Source organism: Mya arenaria, chromosome 13 (genome assembly GCF_026914265.1).
Source record: "Mya arenaria isolate MELC-2E11 chromosome 13, ASM2691426v1".
NCBI lineage: Eukaryota > Metazoa > Mollusca > Bivalvia > Myida > Myidae > Mya > Mya arenaria.
This window is the reverse complement of record NC_069134.1, coordinates 39,043,588-39,062,609: the sequence shown is the minus strand read 5'-3', so window position 1 is coordinate 39,062,609 and position 19,022 is coordinate 39,043,588. Positions and strand designations below refer to the sequence as shown.

Below are 19,022 nucleotides of genomic sequence, written 5' to 3'. Positions count from 1 at the left end.
TAAAATTGCACTGGTTTTATGACACCGAGATTGCAGCCCGTGTCACATATAAAGCACCCTGTAACCTCCGAATATCAATAGCTGGTGTCCGGCATTGCCATAGCAACTGCTACATGGTTACTATAGCAACACCAAAATCCTACCTTGAGGTACCCAAGAGAATCAAGGAGCAGGTTTTCGGGTTTTAAGTCCCTGTACATAATGTCTAGATGGTGTAAATACTCCAACACCAATACGATTTGTGCGGCGTAAAACCGCGAATGTGGCTCACTGTAGGTGGAAAAAAGTACGCAATAATGAAAATATATGTCACAGTACACTAGTTTGAATGTATATCTATGTATATATATAAAGGTTAATGCTATCTAGGATAGGCTGAACCTAGGTGTTAATGCTATGAACTGGATGCACGTGGGTTGCACAAACTCCGAAAAACGGCAGGTATATATGGTACAACAGAAATGGAGCATACAACGAACAGCTGAAGTAAAAACAAACATGATCAACATAAGCATAATGCAAATAAAAGAGAAAACAACTGTGATGATGATACTAAGCTTTGACATGCAGCGTCACATACATTACACCTTTCGAGAAGGAACTAGGCTTAATTTTACTGAATTCTTCATTGTGAAAAACTCACAGAAGACTTTTGTAAACCAAAGAGGCTTAATTTTACCGAATTCTACAATTGTGAAAAATTCACAGAAGACGAAAATCAATGCAGTTACCATCATCAAAGCCGTTTTCTCGTCAAAATAAACGGTAAAAGGTAACATACAGGACTACAGTGACCTACACTGTGGGGCTACGGCTTTACGAGCCCGAAGCCCCGTTACTTACTTTTAGGTACCCTTGAAAGTCAATGAGTAGGTTTTCCGGTTTCAGATCTCGATAAATGAGATCCAGATAATGCAGATACTCAAAAGCCAAGACAATTTGTGCTGCGTAAAATCTGGAATGTGGTTCACTGTTGAAGCAAAGAAAAGAACAAAATGAGGTCATTTTTAAGTACGTCAAAAGTGAATTCTTCGTCTCCCAAACATGTAACAGTACAAGAACACGATGCATTGCTCAAATGAAACACTTTCCTGTGCTGAAAATAAATTAAGTTTATAAGACAATATAAGTTTGTTATTTAGTTGAGAATGTTAAAGACAAAGAGGACTCTGAAATAGAAGCAGCAACTAATTATGAAGTTCGAAAACAGACAACTCACAGTACAAGCAACAGTGACAATGAAAGTCGCATGCAAAATATAGCAAATGTGACCGTTAACTGTCATCAGGTGTCAAAATACTGCATCATAATTACTCACAACTTTGCATAACATGTGCGACAGATTGTACCGCCAGTAACGATAACTTTGTACAAAATGCTTTTTAAATGAATATATCATTATTATTGAAAAACTCAAAATTTGCCAACTTTTTGTACTGAAATGTTCTAGTAACTTGACATAACACTGCCTTAACAATAATATACAAAAATACAATGACCCACTGTCATCAAAGGATGTTAATTCTATTCTAAACCTTAGAGTTATTTGACAAACAAAGATAATCTATTTGAGTCAGTAACTTGACACCTTTCTTATTATACGCACAATTATGCAAAGTAAGGCAATAACTGGACCTTTTTGCTTTGGTACAGATAATACAGTATTTTGAAACACTGTAACAGCTTAAAGTGAATGATTATAAAGATATAATTTGATATAACAAACACAGGGAATTGGGTATTTTCACACAAAAATCAGAAACGGGGGATTTGTGAAGTTTTAAGGGGCAGGTAACTCAAGTCACACTGTGATTACCGGGCAGACAGGCACCAGACAACTTGGGGCAAATAACCTAGTCTTTGACGTTAGTAGTTCTGATAAATAAGCTCAAATTCTTATACTAGTGATTGACATAACATTTTTTTTAAACCCAGCTTTATGAGCATGCTCAGAAAGCATTTTACCAGTGCAGGGAGGGTCTTACGGGCTTGTGCTAATTTCGCCCACAGATAACCATGGAGACGTCTATAAAGCTTTATTGTGAAATATGAAAAAAATTCCTGATATAATTCCGTATTGTATTATTTCTTGAAAATGGTATGATATTAAAAAAAAATCATGTGACAGTGACGAAGGATTTCTTTGATCTATTCAATTTTCATTGACAAAATGTTACTTCCTTTTTAATAAATATATGGAATTTGCTTAGCATGTGACAATTTGCCTGTATCAACATGATGTAAATAATGTAGTACATTTGATATTATTCAATTCAATATTATATTGACAATGAACTCTGCTCTTGAATAATTAATCAGACTCTTATTACCTAAAAAAGTAGCATGACTCGGCATATCAAATCAAATTTACGCATTAAGGTAATTGACCTTCAATAATCCTTCACGCTTTGTGCCATGAACATGATAAAAACATATGATCGGAGGTTGACACAAATCTATGGCTTAATTACTTCCACTGCTTTAGAATTCTAATCATTAAAACCCACCATTATCTTAAGGTTTTGATCTGTGATATCAATGACCACTGTCCCTGGAGAAACAAAATTACTATCTGAAATCTGACCATCAACTTCGTCAACTACTAATGATACACTGACCATGTACACTAGCTGTCAATTCTGTTTTTGATAAGTAGCATTGGTACAGGTGTATCCAAGTATATTTAGAATGATCGTTTAATGTTGTAACTATAATTGATCCTGAACAGGTTATTTATATCTCTTCCAAGAAGAAACACCACACATGCCATCATGTGCAGACTGGTTTAGATGCTGTGGCTGTACTATTTCAAGACACCTCTTATGCATTGCTGTTTATTTATATATATTTTTCTTACCACATTTATAGAAGTGGTTTTTGCACAATTCATAGAGTTGTGGTTTAAGCAAGAATTAGGAACTGGTCTTTATTCTGTTTGGTCTCATTTCAGTGCCTTAAAGCTGCTCTCTCACAGATTGACTGTTTTGACTTTTTTATTTTTCATTTTGGAATGAGCCATTTTTTTGCGTAAATGTCTAGAAACCAGTGATATAAGATAGCTGACAAAGAAACAGATCGCAGTCTTCATATTTGCATTCCAAAATTGATGTTTTATGTCTTAAAGCGTTACTAAAGCTTTTAAGAAAAATATTGATTTTTTTGGCAGTTTTCCAAACAATTGAGATATGTTCTATCAGTTATTAGTTATCTTATATGAATGAGTTTCGGCATTGCTGCCAAAATCATCAGATTCTGAGACAAAATTTAAAAAAAAGTCAAACCTGTCAATCTGTGAGAACGCAGCTTTAAATTGGCATTTAAAGGACCTCTTTATCCATGCAGCAAAGGCCTTCTTGAGATAGAAATATCCGAAGATCCGAAAGATACTAACAAAGGAAGGTCTGCTTAAGCTTAGTTCCAAAATCAAAATACAGAAAAAAGGTTGAGTTAAAATAGTCCCAAATGAATATAAAGACAAAAGCCTGCTTAAAATTCTAGATGATGTGTATAAGCCCCAGGGTCTGGTCCCAATTGTCAACTGCCTGGGAGTTAGTGTCAGAGGGTCCTGCCACTTACGGCCACATAGCCATCCGGCCCTATTAGAATATTTTCTGGCTTCAGGTCGCGATAGGTCACATCGAGGTAATGCATGTACTCAAAGCTGAGAACAATCTGGGACGCATAGAACCGGGAATGACTCTCACTGCATAATAACATAGGCATAATAACACAAGCATCTGACGCATTCAAGGGATATATATATATATGTATCAAACTATACAATTAGGCTTAACAAAAAATAATGTTTGTTTTCAGTTTCCCGTCTTACCCTGACCCCAATTTTTTATGTCAGCAACTGTTAATTTGCTCCTTTTGCGAAATGTTTTAAGAAATTTCTTGTGCCGGATAGATGCCAAAATTTTTCGGTCTTTATAGGGCTATTTTTCCCCTATCAAAGAGCACCCCCCCCCCGACCCACCCCCCCCACCATTCCTTTAAAAGTGGAAAAAAACAACATTGAAATGTACCCTGATCAAATCGTGACAGTTTTTAGTGTAAAAATGATATTAGAAACAACTTTACTTAAAAAAAAAACAATCACGCACTATGCTATACTTTCTGGCCAGGAAATTGAAAAACAAACAAAGTTTTGTGCCCAATATCAATGCACAATTAGCCTGCTGGTTGGTTCATGAACTTATAAATTGACTATTTTACATACTTATCAGTACATACATCTATATAAACTACTTTTATAGCAAATTTTATGTAAACATTTCACGGTTGAACGAAAACCAAGTCTTCATGTACAATGTCGCCTTATATTCAATCTGTACTATTTACATAAACATATAAATACAATAAACAGTGACTTAAGTCCGACAAAGTACATGTAGCTGCTTGATATCGATTTCCTATCAGTAGCTTGCAACTTGATATAAACTGAAGATACAGTGAGAAATTTCCCGTTATAGTAAGTGAAGTGTATAACCAAAGTGCTAAATTGAACTAACAGCTTTAGTAAACTCCGTCACCTCTGGACACTTAAAACTTGTTTGTTACATGTAGTGTTTTGTTACATTCAAAGTCCTTATAAACAGAGTTGACTCTTTTCTGGTCCAATTCAGATTTAAATATGAGTCAGCATTTAGGTTTTGCTTATACCAAAATAAAATGCTGGCATATTGTGCAAATATATTCAAGAACCAACCAAAAAGACTACATATTAAATATAAGTATTAAATATTTTCACAATCTCAAAAAACAACATATGCTTATACATAACGTCTTTTTTTCTCTGATTGTAACTGTTGAGCAGTATTCATAAAATTTCTCAAGTCATTTTCTATCTTTTAGTATCTCTTTAGTCATTTAAAATAAGAACTAAAGGATTTCCAAAATGCTTTGTTTTCATTGACCTTATTGAAAAAAACTTACTTAAATGTTTAAAAACACCTATACATTTCTTTTAATTTGACTATGAAAATTTTAAGAAAACGACATAAGTTAGTAAATGACTTTATGAATACTGCCCCTTATTGTATAAAAATGTCTCTTTGACTTTGATTGAGTTTAAAAAAAGAAGGTATGTAAGCATATGTTCAAAACAGAAAGAAACAACTGTTTATATGTGTGAAGTTCAGGCCTAAAATAAACTTTGTAAGCATAAATGTATATATAACAAAATTCATATAAAGTTAAGCAATCCATTACCTAAAAGTCATAAAATATTGCATTCAATTTCGGACAGTTTAAAAATAGACTTGTATAATTCAGTATCAACATAGAATATTATATAAAAGTAAATAATTATATGTCAGATCAAGCAACAAGATAACAAACATCCACCTTGCTTCAAACAATCAGAAAAATAATGGGTTCAACAACCTTTAAACTGTTTTTACACGTTTTAACAGGAGTGAATTAGGCTTTGAATGTTAAAAAGATCAAACCATATAAAATTAATCTTGAATTAAGCCCAGCAACTATGGTTTACTTTTTATCAGCGCTTAGGTTTGCTTGTTGGTTTGTGTTTAACTGTACCACTTTCAAGCCACAGACGTTTCTTATAGCTTAACGTTCCTAATAAAGTTTAACAACAAAAATAGCATGGGCTAAAAGGAGATCTGATCTAATAGACAATGCGTTTATAGACCTGGACCTCGAAAATGTCATTGGAGATAAACGATCTCGAAGTTTAATTTATAGCGTAAACAAACAAGCATGTTTTATATATAAATAGGAATCTTCAAATGGATCCATTAAAGACCAGAACCCTATAAACAAGCATAAAGGAACTTGGTCTCATTAATCCTACTGTTTCAAAAGAATGTCACTTTCATTTGTTCAGCGAGGCCTATTGATTTCACTGTCATGTCGTTCTATAGTTTCCACTAAATATAGCTAGATCTAAATCCCGACACTTATATTAGATAGACTGATCAATTCTCCCCGCTGAGTTCCGGAAGAGAGATTTGCCAGTCCTTGCCAATAGAAGTACCTTTATGACACGGTATATTAGATTAGATAAGGTGACAACTGCATTTTGAGAATCTGGTTTCCTTGTGTATATACATAGAAGTAGAGCAGAAAAAAAAATCTATTTCAATAATTGCATTTACTTAAAGCTATACTCTTACAAATTGACAGTTTTGACCTTTTTTATTTGTCTTTCTCAGAATCAGCTCATTGTGGCATCAGTGCCTTCAATTCAGTCATATAAGATCACTCACAATAGAACAGATATCAATTGTTTGGTAATTAAATGCCTCTATGGTAGGTAAGAAACACTTTTAGCTATAGAACATCAATTTTTAAACGCAAATATGAATCCTGCATTCTGCTCTTTTGCCAGCAGTTTTAAATCATTGGATTCCAGAAAATTACGCAAAAATTGGCCAATTCCAAGACAAAAAAAAATTGTCAAAACAATCAATCTGTAAGAGTGAAGCTTTAAAATACAATAAAATTCAAATGAAAAAAGTAATGTGATACAACTTTCCCCTTTCATTTTGATAATATTTAGCATTAACTTCCGTCACTCAGGACAGATTTAAGGACATTAAAAAAATGTGTGCAAAAAAAAAACTGCAACAAATTTGCTACATTTTTTTGCCATTTCTTCCTGCCTGACTGCAATATTCTAAATTTCCTGGAAATCATTTTCTACAGCACTAGAGCTTAACCTAAAGACTTTCTTTCCTGGAAACTTTCCCCAGGAAGAAATCGAAGGTATGATCTAGTAGATCTTACATTGCCATATGCCACATGTTATTAGCTGTATACCACTTTTCTTGGCAATGTAATCATACCCACTAGCTAATATATAATTACATCTCTAACAAATGAGAAGCTCCATTTTTTCTCAACAAAGAATGTTTACACTGTTTTAATAAGTCTGCTCAGTGTTAAGATTCTTCAATATTTCTTAATAAGAAATAATTGTAGAATTTGAGTTATAAATTTTGTCCATATACATTTTTTTACCATATTAACTATGGACTCTCTTGCACGCTTTAAAGGAATATGCGTTTGAAGCAAGGTGAATAGAATACAAAGTTTGGAACTTCGAAAACATAATTGCGTATCATTTCTATAAATTGATATTCTTTTATCTACATCTAAAATAATGGTATCTTATAATCAATAATTTTTATCTTTAGTTATCTTCTTTATCAATAAATAAATAAATAAATAAATAAATAAATAAGACACAAATTTCATGTATACTGTTAAACACGTAAATATGACCCTGAAGCAGTGAAAATTGTATAGCCAAGGTCAAGGCTCGTGTGTGTATATATTTCTTACCTAAATCTTCCTATTCTTCTTAGATGGGAGAACATCTCTCCTCCGGTAACAAACTCTAACACCATATATAAATTGGAGGTATCCTGAAATACAGTGGAATAATAAAGCTACAAATAGGAAAGAAACATAAAAGGTAAAAAATGTAACATTTATAATACGACTGTTTGCAACTAAAATTAGCAAAACGTGCTTGTCAATGAGTTAATCAAACGAAGCGCGTTCACATTGGAATTTTGCACCAATCAAATGATGTCATGATTACTAGAACAGCCATGCGTTTAGTAAACATGTTTGTGGAAAACGTTTGCTGTTTGGAACCCCGCTTGTAGTGTATGCACTGCTTGTTGCAACAGGGATAGAAAACAAAACAGTTTGCGAATGTAAGGAAAACGCTCGCCCTACTGAATGCATTGCCAACTGTATTTTTCAAAATGGGTTTTAAATCAAAATTGATGTGTGCCTATTGGAAACTGTCTAACCTCATTGGTAGCATCTAAGAATTTGTTCAGGTATAGTTCAGCCGTTTAGCAGTTTTGTCACATGATACATATTTATGTTCCTGCAACTAAATCAGTCAGCAGACAATCATGGATTGGATGGACTTAACACTGCTTCTTTATCATGCTTCAGAACCTCAAAATGGTAAATCCATTGGCAAACTGTACACATAGTATGACACACTAATGTACAGTTAAACAGGGCCTCAAACAGCTACAATAAAACATAACTGATGAACAGCATTTATCAAATAAACATGATAGAGTAGAAAATGTAATGAATAAAATCATTTAAGTATTATTAGGATTTTATTTGATTTCAATGACTTTAAATGTGTTTACAAGAGAAACTACGTAATAATAATGTAGTTTATAAAAATGACTCATCGTGATTAAGAAGGTTATAACACTTTTATTGCATAATAATGATGCAAACAGTTACAAAAGGGTGATGCATATGGTTTACTCAGAAAAAACGATATGCATATAACAGATTGATCGTAATTTAATGCATAAGAATCTTTGTGGGTTTTTTACAATTCCTTCAATTTGTCAGTAAAATAAAGTTCTTCATATGTTTTTGTATCAATCTTTATCAATATTTTTTTTAAACTGCAGCTTACTTAAAAATTAAGCCCTATCATAAACTTGTAAGCATTTTGTAACAATCACATACCTTAAATCACTGTGCATAGGACACACTTAACCCCCCCCCCCTCAATTCAAAATAAATAAAATGCCTGTATGATAGTGTACAATAGTTTTGACGACAGTTTTTACATGATGCATCATTGTGAACTGTCGATGTGTGATTTTATCCCAATATACCACATGTTTAAAATACTTAACTAAAGTGTTGAGAACATTTATGTAAAATATACAAAAGTTGCTTAAATAATTCGCGGAGAAAACAAATGATTTGAGGGCTTCGTACAGAGTGACATTGGGATGAAAGAATGAGATTGTTGTTTATTGATTACTTAATACAATATTTACTGTTTATATGCTTTATATCACATATACCATTGTTAATTAAATATTTTTTGTCATTTAAGTACATGTGCTGTACTATTTAATAACTTTTGCAATTTTCACAATTCAATAAAATTTGTCAAAATAAATATGGTGGCTGCCGATCTTGACATTTTTTCACTGCCTCTCATGTAGATGCTATTAGTGGTATTAATTTTTTTTTCATGATTTTCTCATATTTTTTTGCCTGAGTGTGATCTATGATAGCTTCCTAAACAGTGATTTACGGTAATTGAGACAGATGCATGTTTATAACAATATTGAAATGAATGCAATTAGGTTAATGGATTTTATCGAAGAATTTTGTATTCATCTGCATTTACCACAGGTAATTTTGATTATGTAAATAAACATTAATATCTACATAATGAGAATACAAATGTATAAAATCAAGTGTCATTCAAAATAAAAGCAAATAGAAATCTTGGGCGTTCACACCTGAACAGTGATTTACGGTATATACATGTTGAAGAATGCTGCTAGCTCATTTTGTTCCAGATGTCAAGGTTTATTACATTAAAGTTATTTTAGTGAGAGTCATAAGATGATGACTTTACCACGTCCTTCACAGTAAAGCTCTGTTCAATTTTATCAAAACACTACATTAAATATGTAAAACATCGCACATTATTGTGTTTTAGTGCCATTATATCTTGCAATATGATGTTGTTAACAGAACACATACCAAACGCGCCAACAACATTTTTGATGCTTGTAAATAAATGTACTGAAATGTTGTAAATTGTTTGACCGTAAACTCAAACTGCGTAAAACTGAAAATGTACATGTTCCACTTAAACCATGATTTGTAATTTCATTCAAATCTTGCTTAATTATTGATAATTACATTTTTTGCCCATTTATTTGCTGTTTAAACGAAATGTACTGAAATGTTGTAAACTCAAACTGTGTAAAACTAAATATGTACATGTTCCAATTTAACTGTAATTTATAAAAAAAATATTTCGAATTTTACTGATTTATTAATAATTACAATTTAATGATCGTCCAACATTTTTTGCAAATTCATTTGCTATTTAAACAAGGAATTCTTTCAAATACCAAGTAAACAATCAATAATAAAAATATTGTCACTCTGCTGATGTAATCTTACTTAAATATTTGCTCTTTCAAGTGTAGCCTATTAAGGCCTGGTTGGTCAAACAACATCCCGCATTGAACCAATAAAATACTAGACGGATAGAAACATTATAAACAACACTTACCTTAAAATGATATTCTAAACTAACAAGAAATGGGAAGGTGATGGCTTGTAGGATTCTTTTCTCATTCAATGTGTGTTCCACTTGCTTCAACTTCACCACCTATGGAGAGCAAAAAAACAATGAAATAATATAAGCTGTCATAAAAAATAACTGTTTTAAAGCTTTTGATGTAATGCCTTCTTAGTTATTGTTGGTCATCGAAATTAGACTTTTGGATGAACAAGCCCAAATTCTTATACTATTGCTTAGCATGAAAATTTTGAACAAGCCTTGCTATATATATAAAATTCAGAATTTGAGCAAGCCTGGAAGACATTTTACCAGTGCAGGGCTTCCACTTTGCTGGCATCACAAATAAGTATCATTGCACCATGTTACAATGACATCATATATCAAAATAGTGCATTATCAAAACGCAATTAATAATGCACTAACAAATCTTTTAAATGATTAAACCAAGAATGTATATAATAAAAGGGTTATTAGTAATGTGTTTTGAGCCAGGAAGTCTTTCGAATCTCCAGGATGTTTGCAGGTATTGATTTCACAAGGCGCCATCTGCAAAAATCTACTAAAGTAATTAACCTCCCAGAACAAAAGGCAGTACTCATAACCCTATTATAATTCATCTTTTTTAAAAACATTAGGAAAATTTAAACTGAACATGTATCTCCTATTGATAAAAATATGAAGGCCACATAAACAATGCTTTAGACAACCACAAAATAATGAATTTGAAAAAAATGTTACTTTGTACAATTATAACTATCACCATAACTTTTCCCGGTAATGCATTATTCTGAAGAATTTTTAAGAATTTTTAACATAATGATCATATTACCTGTTCCTGTTTAAAAGACACCCCATTTGTCAATAGCAGTTGGATTGTAAATAACATAGCAAATAGAAACAGATCTCTTTAGAATGTTAACAAAACAACAGCGAAAGAATTGAATGAAGAATCAATACACTTTGCCTGTTTTAAAGGGACTTGCTCAATGACCTGTTTTTGTAAAATGCACTTTTTGTTTGTATGACAAAGTAAAGTTTGGCAAATCATTTGGAGTGTTTAAACTAAGATACTGATGGCTGAGACCCTTCAACAAATGTTTATATATGCTTGAATATTGTCTTTGAAGTCCACAGCTTTGAAATCTAGTGTTAGTAATGCAATTCAACTAAAAGCTTAAAGGTTAAGTTATCTCTGTGATTGTGTTTGGGTCCTCGTGGGCGTGAGGTTTTGTTGTCAGTTTTTATTTCTTATCCTTGACTGTACTGGCATGAACCAGAAGATTTTTTTACACTTGAGGTGTATTTATTTTTGCAATTTCATATGTTATTATCTTTTTTACTCTTTGAAATTGCAAAAATAAATACACCTCAGACAATATTCAAGCATATATAAACATTTGTTGAAGGGTCTCAGCCATCAGTATCTTAGTTTAAACACTCCAAATGATTTGCCAAACTTTACTTTGTCATACAAACAAAAAGTGCATTTTACAAAAACAGGTCATTGAGCAAGTCCCTTTAAAACAGGCAAAGTGTATTGATTCTTCATTCAATTCTTTCGCTGTTGTTTTGTTAACATTCTAAAAAGATCTGTTTCTATTTGCTATGTTATTTACAATCCAACTGCTATTGACAAATGGGGTGTCTTTTAAACAGGAACAGGTAATATGATCATTATGTTAAAAATTCTTACAGAATCATAATCATTAGCTATAATCGCATCCTGATTTGAATGAAATTGTGATAATTAACTCAGAAAATTAATGTAATAGGACCAATAAATCAGCACTAACCTCCTGATAACATTTAATAGAAATGGCATTTAAAATATTACTTTATATCACCTGCTTTCTATGAAGTTTAGTGTTCAAATTGATGTTTTGTCTAATTGAACGGCAGTTTTTTCAAAATCTGCCAAATTTTATTTAGGTAAATCATCAGTCAGTTGTTACTGATTTTAATCGGGTGAATTGGTTGACTTAATCAGCGGCAGGGTCAGTAGACAAAATATAACCTCAAACACTTGTGTTGGTTACAAGGTAAGTATGTATTTACCAAAATACAATATATAGAATATTCATTTTGGTAAATACATATTAATAACCATTAAACAATACACAGGGGTGCTAACAGCTGATTACTGTCAATCCTGAGAAATAGCTGGGGAGGTCTGTTTTTGCCCTAAGCATGGTAAAGGGGCTTAAACCCCTTTTGAAATTGTTTCCATTATCATTTATATATTCATTTTTTAAGGTGTATCCAACTGTTTTGAAGTGTGCATGTCCGAGCAAAAAACAATCTTAACAACTGTTCAGTCCTCTGAAGTGCCCGTGGTTTGCAATATTTAGCTCAGTGTATTTCACTCAACGCACACAAATATCACTCACCTTTTGTTTGTCAAGTATTTTCATGGCAAAATACTCTTTGTTAGTCTTGTGTTGTACTAACATGACTCGACCAAAGGACCCAGTACCCAGAGTTTTGATCCTGTCGAAGTCGTCGAGGCCCGCTGTGTTCTGCAATTAAAATTGTATACATATGTTTATGCGCAGTTTTCCCAGATAATGTACACACATTGTATAATTCAACATCTTGTTACGATTTTAACTTGTCCAATAAACAAGAAAACATGAAGCGAAATTAACATTAAAAACAACAAAGTATTTCTGCTTTGTCGGATGTCATGTCGGGTAGCAGCATCGACCAATAAGCGCCTCTGTATCTGGACAACGATTGGTCAATCATTTTTTGAGAGGCTATTTTGATTAACAGGTCATATCGTGTCAATTGTCTCCCAAACATGCAAAAGCTTACAATAGAAGGGCAGGAGTCTTCATTTGCAATTTTGAAAACTTTTACTCCACAGAAATTATATATATTGTGGATATGTATCCTTATCCATAACATGTATGACATCTTTAACAAGTTTATCATCATCAACAAGTTCAGGATCCAGACAGAAAACCATTTCAGATGTTAATGATAGTGTGAAGTGCCAGTTTTTAGCTGAAGGAGTTATGTAAAAATCTTTTTGCAACAAACAATCTGAAAGCAGTCTCAAGTAGCTGAAAGTTTGTCATTTATTAATGTTTGACGTCACACATTTGCCAATCTCGCACATTCAAAAGAACAAAATAATGATAATCATTTGCATGAGAATGCAAACATGTGACTAATAGAGTTTTAATTACAATCTTTTGACAAGTTATTCACGTAACTGGTAAGCATATAATTACTTTCTAAAGCGTAAACATGTTTTCCAATAAAAAATATCTTATTATAAAGCTTAAACTGATCTTCAAATGCTAATTATCACCATAATTCAAGTCATTCTAAATGCAAGTTTTTATGTCAAGCATATTGAGTCAACTTTTTTCTATGACAAATATCTGGATATTATTTAGATGCCAATCACTTATTGTACGAATAAGAGCTTGTACTCCAAAGTTATATTATTTCAATACTTTCAATAATTCGCTCAAGATAACCAAAATTACAAAACTGCTATTTACATCACATTCTACCTTAGTATGTGTGCATATCAACTTAAAAAAAAGCATACAAGGTAGATATATTGCTGCATTGTTGCGCTAAAATAATCATCTGATCAGAAATCCTAGGGCTTATCAGCCTTCATACTTCATATGACTGTAAGCCATTTTGGCAGTAAGTAAAATAAGTACGGAAACAACAATTAATTACCTGGCCTGGATGATCCCATTTTTGTGTGAATTCCTCTTTTGCTTTGGCGAGAAACTCCTTGACTGAAAATAGAACACAACATCATTATAGCACTTGAGACTAAAGCTTTATTTTATGCACTTTGTCTTAACTTCAAAAACAGAAAGGTGATTTTATTCTCAAGAAGAACACACATTTATTATTGTCATTTTCACTGCATGATTTCACATGTTGCCGTTTTCACATTACTGCGTTGTTGCACCCTTAATTCTAAGTATTAAAATTGTGAATCAAACTATCCGGAAATGGTGCAAACTCCAACCAGAAACAGCATCCGCGAGAACATGTTTGAAATTGGCAAACATATGAATAATAGAAATTTTGCACAGTAATGTTTTCACATGATTTTTGCATCAAAACAATAAACAATATATCTTTAATGCATCCGACTTCCAAACTTACAGTAATAGAGTTCTAGACCAATAAAGGCAAATATCTTTACTCCAAAACGCCTCATTCTCTTAAGAAATGCCATTTTTTTGGCACGAATTACGCAACTAGTTACAGGTCCATGAACTGCATCAATTTGTCACACGGCTAATATGGGATTAATCATTTTCATTTATATCTAGAATTACCAACCTATTTGTGCATGGATGACAAAACATTATGGATTTGTCAAAAATCAAAAACAGGTATATCTTTAAATAATAATAAATCTGACGCATGTACGTTGACATTTTCTTGCACATCTTCATGCAAAAATCCAGTAAGTGCCAAATATTACTATATGAACTTATTGAGTTTTAGCACTTAGGGGGATACCAGATTCATTGCTTTTTGTGTGATATGGTTGTTAACTCTCTTTCTTCCTTGATGGATGACTTTTAACAGTCATGATAACAGATCAAACTTTTCAAGCAATGTACATTAATTTATAGTTGTTTACTAAAAGAGTACGTAACTTTTGAGTGATTTTGTTCCTTTGAACTGCAGGGAAATTGATCAGCCATTAATTAATAGCTGTCATGACTTTTGAAGACTGTAGGAAATAAGTTAAGTGAATTAGTTTTGTTTCACAATTTACATACATCAGATTGATGTTAAGTTTATATGACACAATACATTTTTAAAGGGAAATAGCACTTAAATTGGTTTTCCTTCAAATATCTGTTTCAATTTCATTTTCTTAACTTTGAACGAAATCATATGCGTTCTAGCTGTTCTGATCTTTTTGACTATATCTGTTGAGATATTTAAATAATGTAAATTTGTGCAAAAAGTACTAAAATGTCAATAATTGGTTAAGAGCTTAAATTAATTGTATTAATGAAATAGCTATAAAAATAAATGTGATCCCATTTTGCCATGAAAAGTTCACTCAAAATGTGTTGCCCCTTCTTCAAATCTGGCTAAACCATAAGTACAGTAATACTTAATACAGGGCTTTTTTCTGTCCATTTTGGAAATGGACCCTAGTGGCAAACTTTAAATTTTATTTGGTGAACCAGCGAATTCCCGAAACAATTTGCTAGGCATATCCTCAAATCTTGAAATCAACAAAAATCTGAGGACACTCACATGCTGTATTTTGGAACTGTATCATTTTTGGGTCCCCAGAACCAAGTACCGAGTAGACAATATTACTAAAACAATTCAGATTGGGATTTTTGTCAAAATGGAGAAAATATCGCATATAATATATGGCTTTGGGAATGGGTCCCACAAAAAACCTGCCATTGTTGACTCAAATAGTAAAAATTCAAGAAATAAGACTTCTTGAACCAGGTTGACCTTCCTGTGAATTACATTGCATAATTGAAACAATTCTTTGCCAGAATTATAAGACAATCTACAAATAGAAAAAGGTATCATTTTATGGAAGTGGGAAACTTGTTTCTAGTCTGCGTTTTCACACATGCTAGTTGCTTGGTGTCCACATGCTTGGATGGGTGTAGTCATGATAAAAGAAATTGAAATATGATAATTTTATTCATTTTTCAATGAGGACTCAAACAATGATGATCACTCTGTCAATTCTGCATTTTCTGTGACATCAATATGTGTGGTAAACATACAATTTTTCAATGAACAACAGTAAAGGTAGTTTCTGAAATTCAACTGCTTGTCAGGTCTGCTTTAGCAATATCGATGCAAAACACCAGACTACACAGGAAAATTGAGGTCAATTTATACAGTTTAACAAATCACAAAATGACTGAAAATTCCCTACCATTTTCTGCTGGGTCCCCTTTCTTTGCAGTAGCAGAATTACCCATTATTCAACTTTCAAATAACTCCAAATGTAACTGGTTAAATGCTTTGTAATTAGAAACAAATATTCAATGAAAATAACAACCACACTAACATAAACTGTTATCCATTGAACCTAATAATATATGCAAGGTGCTTGTAAGTTGTTGACAGAGATGTGTATTCCGGCCTGTATTACCTACAAAGATCACTACACAATTTCTTATTTTGACAGCAGACTTTTCGAAAAATCGATGTATGGAATGTTTTCTTTAAAGGGGAATGTTTATTCAAAGGGTGGTGTTAATGGTTGTGAATTGAATAAGCATTTAGTGGCGCATGTGGGAACTATATTTCGACGCGTAGACAGTAATGACCGGCAATACACACGTTTTGTTATCGACCTCAGCGTTTCTAAAAATAGAATGTTGTAGCCATTTTTAGACTATCAAAAATGTACATACGTTGTATAGACATTTCAAGCGACTTAAGTCTTAGAGGAACTTATTCCCTTGATAACAAAACCCATATTCTATAATAACGTACAAAAGGGGTGGAGGTTTCTCTCGTAGTCTGTTTCTTTATGCTCTTTACTGCCCATTTCCGCGTTTGTTGAAAAGCTGCAGACGCCCTACGGAAGAGTATTGCAAGGGACACAACCCCGAATTGATTGTGAATAAATTTCAACCGCGTTTATTCAATCTTGTTAAAAGTCACGATGTATGAAATCAATCTCACACGCAGTGATTTCCCCTGACATGCAAAACAGAATTACTGTACTGTAAGGGTGGTAACACTTCGTGGAGTTTGGTATGCAACGAGACCAATTTGCTATTGAGTGTTTTATTTTACTTTGTCTTGTTTCATCTTTTTATATTTCATAAAGATCTTAACTGTTACTGTAATTTTGTGTATTCAATTCATTTGAAAATATAAACTACTAAGAACAACCCATACAGTCTTGGAAGGGTTACTTTAATGTAGATTTATTAGTGACGATTAATGCACCGCTGATTTGTACAACACTGGTCTGATAAATCTACTATTAATTCGCAACCCAAGTTAAACTATTTTAAACAGTTTAAGAATAAGAGAGATTTTAAATTCGAGAACAGGCGCGTAGGAGTTGGTGCCGCAGGGGCCGAGGCCCCAATATTTTAGCGAGTAACGGCAATGGGCCGCGAATCATAAATGTCATGGCATTGATATGAATGATATATGATATAGAATTGCATTATCCAGACTACGATTGTGTTCACACTCTCTGGAAATCGAGGTTGGGAGGTATAATAAAATAACACGTATTTAAATCGTATTTTTTTATGCAAATTAAGTAATACTAGTATGGTCGAATCTGAATACTACTTTTTACTATGCTGTCATTTTTCCCCGACTTACAATAACAATATAATATTTCAAGATAATACACTGAATAAATTTGTTGAGATAATGTTATCAAATAATATATCACTTTTAAGATGTATGGCTATTTATATATTCACTGCATTTTTAGATAGCAGTCTTATATAACTGGTTTGCAGACATTTACACAGAAATTGACTCATTCCAAGAAAAGAATAAAGAAGTTGTCAAAACCGAAAAAATCTGTGAGAGTGCAGCTTTAAGGCGTTCAGTCAACATTGATGCAGATGCTTCTTAGTTTAATACCTTCAAGAAAATTGTTGTATTTGGACATATCAAATTGTTGTATGAACTGTTAAAACCTTTGTATTTTGTGTACATCTCATTTAATATGTTTTATTTTACTGTTCATGGCCGCCGATATTGCCAATAAAACTTAAAAACTTGTATAAAATGAAACAGTTTCAAGATCGCTTCAAAGATATTTGTTAATTAAACACATTGATCTTGTAGCTATGAAAATGCTGCGCATGATTTGAGCCGCATTTAAGGTTGACGCGAGACGCTGTTAGGTCGATGAACTTGTGTCACAACAAATTATATGTAGTTCATTTTTGATCGAGTGAGGACTGTACACATCAATTGAGAAAGACCACACATACTACTGATTACGTTTCTTACAACATTCAGGTTCATTGAAGCTGCACTCACACAGATATACCATTTTAACAATTTTTTATTTTTGTCTTGGAAAGTGCAAAATTTTGCGTAAATATCTACAAACCAATGATATAAGATTGCTGACAAAAATCAGATCGTAGATTTTTATATTTCCGTTCGAAGATTAATGTTTTATGGCATAAACCGTTACTAACGGTTTAAGAAAAATGCATAAAACATTTTTTTTTCGACTTAAATATAAACATATGCGATCTGATTTTTTCTCAGCAGTCTTATATAACTGGTGTCTATGGATTTTCGCAAAAACTGGCTCATTCCAAGACAAAAAATAAAAAAAAAGTTGTCAAAACGTTTAATCTGTGAGAGTGCAGCTTTAATGTAAAATTTGTTCAGGAATATATGCAAGACCAGTTCCGGGATTCGATCCCAGTATCTCACCTGTTTACCATTGAATTAAACCGTTAAGCTACATCTACTTGACAATGGTTTTTAAGCCGGTAGAATAAAAAAGTGAAAGAAAATCCTATATTCGTGAAAATTAGTAAGTCTCCAATTAGACATAGGTTGAACCTTCACGTACCACATTGTCAGTGAAGCACGGTAGCCTAGGTAAACAAGCCTTATAAGGTATGCATAACTGAGAGAAACTGGGTGTCGCCTGTCACGTTCAAGTGACACTCTTATTCAAAATCAATACATACACATGCATAACAAATATCAATTTTGACTGATAAACCTTTAACTTCTTACTAAATAATGCATATGTGGAAAATATTAATTACTCACTGATAACAAGCTTGTAACCGTGTATTTAATAGCAGAAAGCGCAAAAATATTAAATGATTGGTACTACAGTCTCATAATGTAGAAATACCGCCTTTTATGCTCATTTCTTTTAAATTAAACTCGGTATACTTTATAAGAACCATTGTTTTCGACATTTATTCATCCATTTTGGATTATTAAA

The 19,022-nt window shown here is 32.6% G+C and overlaps 1 protein-coding gene across 4 annotated transcripts in view; it reads right to left on the bottom strand.

Annotated features, from left to right (window-relative positions):
• LOC128214284 (cAMP-dependent protein kinase catalytic subunit 1) overlaps positions 1-19,022 on the bottom strand; it is a 185,824-nt gene that overhangs the window by 23,797 nt on the left and 143,005 nt on the right. Inside the window, exons 1-6 of one of the 4 annotated variants that reach the window (XM_052920675.1) lie at positions 15,993-16,189; positions 13,781-13,842; positions 12,466-12,594; positions 10,067-10,165; positions 7,312-7,394; positions 844-970 (exon numbers count right to left, since the gene is read on the bottom strand). In XM_052920675.1, coding sequence (XP_052776635.1) covers positions 844-970; positions 7,312-7,394; positions 10,067-10,165; positions 12,466-12,594; positions 13,781-13,842; positions 15,993-16,038 — 546 coding nt within the window. In that variant the 5' untranslated portion in view covers positions 16,039-16,189. Of the gene's footprint in view, positions 1-143; positions 271-843; positions 971-7,311; positions 7,395-10,066; positions 10,166-12,465; positions 12,595-13,780; positions 13,843-15,992; positions 16,190-19,022 lie in introns of those variants that run through there. The other 3 variants (XM_052920674.1, XM_052920673.1, XM_052920672.1) reach the window with 3 other exon arrangements.